This window comes from Centroberyx gerrardi, chromosome 23 (genome assembly GCF_048128805.1).
Source record: "Centroberyx gerrardi isolate f3 chromosome 23, fCenGer3.hap1.cur.20231027, whole genome shotgun sequence".
Taxonomy (NCBI): domain Eukaryota; kingdom Metazoa; phylum Chordata; class Actinopteri; order Beryciformes; family Berycidae; genus Centroberyx; species Centroberyx gerrardi.
In genome coordinates, this window is record NC_136019.1 from 12,520,405 (window position 1) to 12,530,639 (window position 10,235).

Consider the following 10,235-nt stretch of genomic DNA (forward strand, 5'->3'; position numbering starts at 1 on the left):
TGGTGAACTTTAGTTTCAGGCAAATGTAATTAGATCTTTAGTATTCTTTCTCTGCACATGAAAAACTTAAAATTCACCCTTATAGCTCAAGTGTTAAATGAGAGAAAGAGGGAGAAAGAAAGAGAGAGATCAAAAGGAACGATAACTAATTAATCCTTTTTTCCCCCCATTTATTTTTCACTCCTCTCCTTTGTTGGTCAAATGAAAGCAGTATCGGCTCACCGTGTCCTCCAAGTCACAGACAGGTAGGCACTGCTATTTTTCTCGGCAGTAGTCTAATGCCCTCAATTGGCCCCCAGAACATTCAACAACAATACAGCCACAATGCTTCATTCACCAAACAATACAGGACTATAATCGAGGCTTACCAACAATGCACACACAGAAGTAGAGAACCACTCGTTTAGATACTCTCATTGTGCCGGTAAATTAAAAAATTCAGAATGTAGTCTTCCTTTTTAAGCCCGGGTGGCTTGTTGCGGTCACATTACGTTGACTTTTTCATCAACGGAAAAAAACGCCAGTGTATCTCAGCTGGGGCGAATGAAGCAGCACTTCACTGTTTGCCGTTGTGTGGCCATTAAGCAGCATGTTATGTAAGCTAAAGTAGGCATTCACCGGCTCTCAGGGCGCTTCCATTGAAACATGATCTGTGCGTCTCGATGTCACCCAACAATGCCAAAAGACACTACAAGCTGATCGATAGCCGCTGCTAAATTCAACCACCCACCCACACACACACACTCTTTTGAAAATCAATATATTGATGGCTGATATTAGCAACCCGTGGTTAAAAAGCCATGCAGTGCACACAAGGCCTAACCCCCTGTCCAATTTGCATGAGAAGTGCATATCTACAGATAGGGGGACTCTAATCCGGATAATTAGGGGAAGCATAGTGTGGCCGCGAGGGGTGGATTTTAATCGTGTGCTGCTGCAGTAACACATCATCTTGTGTGTGTGTGTGTGTGTGTGTGAGAGTGAATGTGTGTGTGTGCCCTGTTCCCCTCATACCACGATCACACCACCCCCATCCATGATTGTGAAAAACATATGGCGGAGACAGAGCTTAGGGGGACAATCCTATACAGCGAAGAGATTTGCATAGCTGTAGTGTACAACGTTGTTGCGCTGCATGTAATCATCAGCCAAGTCTTTTACAACACCGACCGTGTCATCGGAATGCAAATATGTCTATAAACAGATATGTGGATGTGTTGGATTTATTACACTGCCAAGGGAAAACAAGCATATATTGTCTGTATACATTTCAAAGTGCGGCCTTTTGGAACGAGGGGAACATAATTAATTTCGGAAATTGAGTAAAAGCGTAGGTCGCTGCATTGTCCCTCGGCATGGTTTCTGTTTGCCCTTCGTAATCGTCGCACACCGCCCACACCCCGAATTACTGCCTGACCCCTGCTGTTGCGCGGTGGGAAACCCTGTGGCACTACACGCCCACCCTTTCTGCCCTGTGAGCTGGTCTACAGGGTTACTTAGCGATTCTCTCTCCAGCCTGCCAGACGCGGCGCACACAAACGAGCGCTACGCACTCACACACACTATGCGGCCTAATGTAAACTAACATCCACTGCCACTTGACCCCGCTGTCAATATCTGTCCTCATTAAACACCGTTCGGCCAGCTGCAAGTCCACTTTAAATGGCATCATTCAACGCTTACCGAATTATGCCTGCAGAACCAGGTTGAGTGGACAGGGACTCTAATTCATTTATTTGGAAGATATACACAGGCCCCGCTATGAACACCTATAAAACTTGCAGAGGTATTTAACCCTGTAAGCCTGTAGCTTCCCACCGTGCTTAATGTTGCCGTCATTCATTTCTCCTGGGTTGCAAGTTCTGACAGTAATTTGGCAATGGCAGACGGCGACTACGGACCCTACGAGCAGCAAAAGCCACTTTTCCACTCCCCATATCAACCAGCTATTGATTTTTTACTCATTATGGAAGAGCTTAAAAAGAGAAGGGGGCTCTTGAGTCTCATGCCAAAACGCCACATGAGATGGGTGCATTTTACTGAAGGAATTACAAGGTTTCGAGAACTGAAATTGAATGCAAAGAAAACTGGATTACACACGTTTAGTTTCTATCCCGATCTAATAGTTCTACTGAGCGGAGGCCACGTGGCCCGACAATGTGTGAGACCATCTGGGACTGCAACACCAAAAGCAAAAAAAATTTGCATTCAGAAGAGAGATACGGAATAAGCTGGCATCCAAATGACAGCTGTGGAGGCCGCCCTTAGGGAAGGTATAAAAACGAAGTAAATTTTCCATAACTGCAGCACAATTTATCTGTTTTCAGTCACAGGAAGCATTGTGTGGCTTATGGGAAAAAAGCATAATCCATTCCCAGTAAAAAGAGAGGCAACTAAAAGTGTCTGTTAAAGCATTAAAACCAGGGCATTTTTAAGCCGATCTTCAAAACATTTTGGAAGCCATCAACAAACTTTCCTGTTGAAGCCAAGTGACAAAATGACTTAAACTATGCATGTTGCCAGCAAGAAATGGCTCCATTATCTCATTAGATTAAAATCTGTGAACCTCAAGTCAGAACTCTCCTCAAAAGCAGCAACACCAATTTATCTATTATTTATTTATCTCCATTACATCACCCCATCATTCCCCACATCCCTACTAAATGGAATTGTGTTTATATCACATGGTCATAAAATTCAAGCTGTGCGTGCAGAGTGAACATTTCATTTATTTTTTTTTTACTTTTATCCAGAAGGGTTTCACTCAGCATGCATTCTCTTTTTCAGCATCACCCGACTTCATATTCAAATAGTTGCACGCATTCACACCTGACAGCTGCCCAACACAACCGCAGTCTCCTACTGTGGTCCATTCAGCAGCTCTACCGGAGCCTCACCGGTAGTTGTTGGATGAGCGTGGGTTGGTAGGTGGAGGTATTGCTCATTCATTTCACCGCCCAAATTTCACCCAGCCAGTCTCTAGCCCATTTCTCGAACCGTTAGACTGCTACCACCCACTCCTGAGGGTATTACACCTCCAAATGTGTAAGAGCTATCTCCTCTCTCATGGAGTGTTCAGCTGTGTCAAAAGTTTTATGAGAGCATTTTTGATACCGCCGAACCTTTGCACGCCCATACGGTGCACCGCTGAAAAGGAATGATTGACAACCGCCCACTCGAAAGCCCACTTCCCCTCCACGCTTCAAGAAGCATCTCGCAGTCACAACAAAACAGCGCACGCCTCAGTAGGCTCCGCCGAGAAGTTTCGCTCGCTTTGAAATATGAGCTCAGGAAAGTCATTTGTTTAATTAATTAAGCAAATTAGGCAAATCCAGGGATGCCTTGGCGGATGGAGTCAGTGCCCCGGCACAAGGAGATTAATTAACTGGATCGGGCATGGGAACATTGAGACTGACACTAGACTATTTGCTGCTGCTGCATGGTTGGATACAGCTAACATTCGCATATCAGTGATGGAGACCTCTACCTGAGCAACAGAGGGCGTTTTTAAGATGCGTGTTTGCCCGGATTACAGTAAACGTACAGCATGGAATGGACAGTATGGAAGGTAGTGTGGAGCAAGTGCGATGTGAATGCATGTGAGGGAGAGATTGAGTGAGATGGAGGGGGTTGTTTCTTCATTGTCTCCACTCTGTATGTCTGCCGAACAACCTCGAGTGCAACTGGCAGAATGGTCATTTTACCTGACATTTTTCTGAGCTGAGAACTACCAAAAAAAAAACACACAAACGTACACACACGCTGAACGGCTGCGTCGGGCAAACGTCCGCCTCTCCGTCTCCATCCGCTTCTCCCTGCATCCCCCCCTCCCCCTCCCCGGGCAGGGCGATATCTGCTTCCAGGTCTGAGGTATGCACTAGTCTCCGACCGTGAAAAGATACGTGTCAGACTTCACGCGGCCGTCTCGCGGAGTGGCCGTCATCCATTATGATGTCTGTGTCTTTGATTCCGTGGGGCGGTATTAAGTGGTATGAATATAAAATCCTTCCCGGAGCGTTTTGCATGCACAGAAACATATGATGAATGTGCTGCTCAGGCGTGGCCAGAGCGTCCGGGCATTGCTTTCCCATTGTTATTCATTCTTACCAAAACGATGACAAGGAATGTGTGTGTTACTTCTCTTTTCTGCCCACTGACAGCATCTCTGCTCGCACATTTGTCTAGTCTTGCTTGATTCTCTACACTCAAACATGCACGTATGCACACGCACACACACACACACACACCCTCATCCCCATTGCTCCTCAAGTTGGATTCCATCATTGACTTAACCCGGGGGTTTCTTCTCGCTGTGCTGACGTTTGTCCAGAGGCATTCCTCATTTTCCTCAGACAAGTGTGAGGACTAAAGAGTCCGACAGTTGGGTACGTGTTGACGTACAAATAAGCGCTAGGAGGGGCAGGAGGTAGCTGGGAGCTGAGGCTGTGCAGCTTTAATCGCAGAGACTCTTACCTAAGATGGTGTGTGTGTGTGTGTGTGCATCTACACGCGTTTGTGTGCATGTATGATGTGAGGATTAAGTGTGAAACAGGGCATCTGTGTCAACAGAAACAGCCCTACTCCCTACGCTTGACTCCATTCGCGCGTGTGTGTGTATATGTGTGCGCATGCATGTGCCCGACTACATATAGAGACAGGGGACTCTAGATTACCATCCCAAAGTAGGCCAGCGTCCCCTGGAGTACAGATTTCCAACGCTCTCAGGGAGAAACACGCACAATGACATGGTGGAGAATATTCCCCCGCTGCAATGCTAAAGCTTTCCCAGCTAGAATTCACCGGCAACATCTGGCCTCGTCTGCTTACAGCGTCGTGTTCGGGTGTTAAATGCGATTGCTTTGTCTCGAGACAACTGCCAAATAATTTACTACTTAACGTCGACTACTTAATCTGCCGTTTAGACGCCGGCGTTTGTGTACGCAGGTTCAAAATGCTCAAACGTAGTTCCTTTTAGGACACCGGCCGCAGCACCAAAAGCCACAGCAGTTGATTGGTTTCCCAGTTTGAAGTCACTAACTCCTACATAATCAATGAGGCATTGATTATTGGGGATTCAAAAAGCGGTGGGGCTGATTAAAGTAAACGGATCGCTAGAATAAATGCTAATCAAATCCAAGGTCAAGAGGTAATAACAGTAAGAGCCAATAACATTGACCGCACAAAGGCTGTGTACTGTAAGTGGGGATGTTTGTGAAAGCACACACACACACACACACACACACATGCAAGTGCACATACGCACAGGCAAGCATACGTACACACATATACACATGGGGTATGTATATGCATATATGTGCGTGTGTGTGTGTGCGTGTGCTTACGTGTGCCTCGTCGTAATTTATGTTAAGGTGGGAGCGCTCTCTATGCATCCCTATCTCGCCTTATTTGAGAGAGAATTATGGCTTTTTGCAGTTTAAATATGCAACCCACTGTCCTCACAGTTTATCTCCCTGGCTCTTTTGGCAAGCTAGCACTAAATCAGCCGCTTTATAATGCCTCACCCCCTGGTCAACAGAGCACTACGAAGACAGATGCATATATCGGCGTCACCTGACCTTCTCCCATTGAGCATTAAGGCAAAACTAACGACGCTGGAGCGGCGTAGCGTTCGTTAGCGCTAGACGGTGCACCCAGTCGCCGCCCGCCCCCCTTTAGATATCACAGCACAAAAACAATTCAATTAGCTCCAAATCTGCCATTAATGGTTTTAACCGTATCAAATTAACATTTTTATGGGCCATTGCCCTACTCCCAACACTCCCTACATCTAAACCCTAGTTGATTGTGACCCCCCGCCCCTTCCACACACACACACACGCAAACCACCCGACCACCACCATTGACTTCTTTTAATCTGAATTTAAATGACTTCATTTACTTTGCCTCTGAAACAATCCACAGAGGCCAAAGGGAAACTCTGCAAAACTACGGCGGTTTCCGCTTACTGAGACGTGGGAAAAGAAAGACCTTGCAAATTAATCTTAAGATCTTAATGCGGGAAACGATAAAAGAGTCTTTTTTTTTTTCGCCTGCAATTCTCGCTATCCTCAACGTGCACCACAAAGCCAAAGTAGTGTTAATGATTCTTTGAAAATAGTTTCAGTTCATTTTCTATTGCCAGGAGAGCAAGTGACTGAGCCAAGAGAAAGAGGGACAGATCTAAAAATAGACAGAAAATCAGAGAGAGAGAGAGAGAGAGAGAGAGAGAAAGAAACAGACAGAGAAAGTGAGTTGGAAGGATACGGAAGGGAGAAGAGAGGGTTAGAAAAAAGTTGCAGGGAGTTTGGGGAGTAAAAACTGCTAATTAGCGCGAGAAGGAGCTAGATAGACACGGAAAACTAGACAGACATAAAGTCAGAGGCTTTTATCATAGTTGGCTGACAGAACCCGGCACTTAAATGGCATAGGTTGAAATCCTGATATGGCTTCAAATCATGCCAGTCACAAAACGCGAGGGTATGTTTTTGCGCTCACATCCACACATCCACACGCTCGCGCACTAACACACACCGGCTCTAATGAGCCAAACTTACCCAGAGCGGCTGGTGCGAAGAGGCTGGCGAGGAGGAGCAGGCGTGCGGTCCACATGGCCTCCTCCTCTTACCGCCCGCTGCTGATGGTCCCAGTTGAGATCAGTAGTCAGTCCTTTGCTGGCAAACGCCCGAATCCGGTGCTTCCACTGTGGCACGGTTCCCTCCGCTGCACCGCGCTCCCCGCAACACCACGCGTCCTGTTGCACTGGTGGATGGCGTCCAGAGGCTGTCATGAAGAATAAAAATGACCTGTTAGCTGAACAGAATGGTTTGAGGCGTTCACTGAAGTTTAAGTACATAAAGTTTAACATTTTTATTCGTGAAAAGCACCGGACAACAGCTTTGGACACGCCGCAGAACTTGAGTGATTCATTCTGTTAAGGGAACAAGAGAAGTGGGACCGTTTACGCTCAGCAGCACCACAGATGGATTCATCGCGGCTTCATCATCCTCATACACAGTCCTTATGGCGTTGTGGGTTTCAACTTGTCATCCAGTGACATCCTGCAAGTTGCTCAATCTCCAGTCAGCCGAACCCACACTGGGTGTGATCAGCTAAACACTAAGACAGTGTGAGCCGCAGAATGTATTTTTGGGCATTCTGTTGTTTGCTCATCGGAGTGTTAACTCGCCCCCCGCCCCCCGCACCCCCCGCACCCCCCCCACCCCCCGAATCACTCCCACAGAGAGACGGGGAGTGAGTGATGAACCGCACACTCTTCCGGGCTTTGGCGGACAACTGTGTGAGTGTGTGTGTGTGTGTGTGTGTGCTGAATGTGTCTGTCTTTACTTTCGCAGGGCCTGATGGTAATTGACATCAGAGACCCGCTGGCATTTTTCCTTTCCTGCGGGCAGGAGCCGTAACTTCACAGTTTGAGTTGTTGCACCTGTGAATGTATTTGCGGCACCTAAAAAGCCACTACTGTGCCAACAGGCTTTCCTCCCCAACCCAGACAACAAAATGGCTTCCCAGAGAAACTCACTGAGCTGAATGAGCCAACGCGGCCCCATGACCTCTGCTAAGCTCATGAGATAGGTAGATGACATCATCGCCAAGCTATTGCTAATTAACATAAAGCGGATCGCAAACATCAAATGTGATTTGCATGCTGTTGGCTTGTGACTGCTGTGAGAGACTAACACTTATGATGTGTTGATTGCGGCACTGTTCAAAATGGTGCAATGAAATTTGCAGCTCTACATGCTGTATGTGAAATATGAATATAGAAAACACTGGTTGGAGGATCAACGGTCCCATGATGTGTATTCAGATTCTTAAGATTATCCCCATCAAACCCATCTCATAATATTAAGGTTAAGTCAGCTTTAATGATTAGGTCATCCAAACGTTTCTATTATCCACGATCAACCATGATCTGCTGCAGTAATATCATCTCAGCAAAATGATACAATCCAAAGAGTGCGCACAATGCTGATATCCCCAAGAGAGGCATTATCCTTGCACATTAGGTATTCCATACTGCATTTAATATTGCAGGGGGATAATTCCATTGCAGGACATCAGAACATCTGGTTACAAAAGGTCAAAACGTGAGCACTGCACCAAAGGACAAGGCGCTCCAGGCTAGGAAACCTGAACCGACAACAAAATCCAAAGTTACACCAACACTACGTTCTAAATATACCTCCCTCCTTTCACTCTTTCCCGCTCCATCCACGATGTCTGCCATGCCACTGTGCGGTCATCCCGGCTTGATAAACTTGACATTTTTCCATTTCATAATCTAGCTCTTAATCCTAATTCAAAAAAATTCTAGATTAGAATAATCAGATTTTCGGAGCAGATATCAGTGGGGTTAAGAGAAGGGGAGAAAGCCTATCAGGAGCGCCCTCTCTGCAGGAACAGACCATTTGGCCATTATTGAGAGGTTAGAAGTTGATGTGCTCATCAACAAAGCCTTGGCTAAAGGCCAGGAGAGAACAAAACTGGCTTGAATGTCCTGCCAAAGGCAACTAGTCTGAAGCACACTCATTCCTGACTACATTCTTTGTATATATGATGGCATGGCTTTTAAGGATGTGAAAATAGCAACGTCAGGGAGTATACTGTTATTTGATCAATGAGATATCCTTGCGAGTAAATAGCACTTTTAATAAAACGTCTTGAAAGTTGCAGGTGAGGTAAAGGAAATATGACATCAAATCAGATAACTTGGACTCCCTTGACAAGAAATATGTAGGAATGTTATTCCAACAATAATCAAATTCAAATGCACTGCCCAGGCACAAAATTGGCCCTGAAGTTTATACTGTAGGACGATTTCTAAAGTGGTAGCAGCGATACAGACAAAAAAGGAGACACAATCACAGCAACATATTAAAAATATATATCAGAACAGACAACCTATCACTGATTTCCGTGGCATCAGCTTTGGCACATGGCCTTTTTTGCAGGCTTTGCACCCAAACTGTCACAAAAATACAGCAAGCAAGGAGCTGGAGATGGAGGCTGCTTCTATGACGGGAGACAATGAGAATTTCTAGTCCCCTATGTATGAGTGTGTGTGTGTGTGTGTGTGTGTGTGTGTGTGTTTGTGCATCTGTCAAAGTGAGACATTGTTTTTTAGAGTCTCTGTGTGTGTGTGTGTGTCTCTATACTGTATGTGTGTGTTCAAATCCACAATATCTCACAGCAGCACAACCGATAGAGCAGCAACTACGTGCGCAGGTGTTACTTAGAAATTATCACATTAAATGAAAAACACTTCACTATCACAGTTGTTAATTTGCTCTCCAAAGAAAAAAAAAAAGTGTGGGCTTAGGTACAACTCCCAACCGCCAAAAGAACACATCATAAAATACATATTTATGAGTAGGGCTTGGACCCAGTTCAATCAAAAAGAAAAGAAAAAAAAAAAGTAGAAGAAGAAGAAGAAGAAGAAGAAGAAGAAGAAGACAAGACAGAGCGGCAGTCCAGCCTTGCCAACTCGTCTTGTATTCCAGAAGGAGCCTTATGATACATTATGGTGCTGACGTTTCAAGGGTACTTGTTCTGAGGGGGATTTAGGATAACTCCCTTAGATAAGCTGGCCAACATTTAGCAGGCCTAGCAGCGACGGCAGCGTCTGTTTTCAGCCACATCAAGGAGATTTCTTCATTACTGCCTTGGTGTTTCCGCAGAACAACTTTTTCTAATCAGCCATGTTGTTGTTTTTGTTATTTTAGTAATCTGTCTGTGCCAAAGGGGGCCCAGATGAAACCTGACAGTTTTAATTAATTGACTTTTCTATCTAGTTAAAGCAAAGCAGAACTGGGCGATATAGATAGCAGGTGATGGGGGGGGGGGGGGGGGGGATAACATGTTGGTCATATGATGCAGTGTGGAAATGGGAAGCGGCGAAGGCAAATGGGAGGTGAGCGACGTTAGGAGAAATGAAAGGAACCTACATTAGCTCACGCACGACTGGGAAATTATGGATTATAATTTATGGAAATTAGGATTATGGGTAGCTAAGTATTCATTTGTTGTAAATAAAATGAGTAGAAAATGCATAGGTATTGCACATGGTACAAGGACAGTACATGTACAGTGCAAGAGGCAATACATATCACAAGTAAGTATATTCATTCACATTGGTAAGACAATAAGGTAAAAAAAAACACCTTCCTGAAAACAGTACTTCCTGCAGTGTTGCAGGTGGTTAATAGCAGGCTTCAGTG

General features: G+C 45.4%; 1 protein-coding gene across 1 annotated transcript in view; it reads right to left on the bottom strand.

The window, feature by feature from the left end:
* LOC139914573 (adhesion G protein-coupled receptor L3) overlaps positions 1-6,686 on the bottom strand; it is a 142,500-nt gene extending 135,814 nt beyond the window's left edge. Inside the window, exon 1 of the mRNA XM_078291708.1 lies at positions 6,555-6,686. Coding sequence (XP_078147834.1) covers positions 6,555-6,609 — 55 coding nt within the window. The 5' untranslated portion in view covers positions 6,610-6,686. The remainder of the gene's footprint in view (positions 1-6,554) is intronic.
* Positions 6,687-10,235: the final 3,549 nt, after the last annotated feature.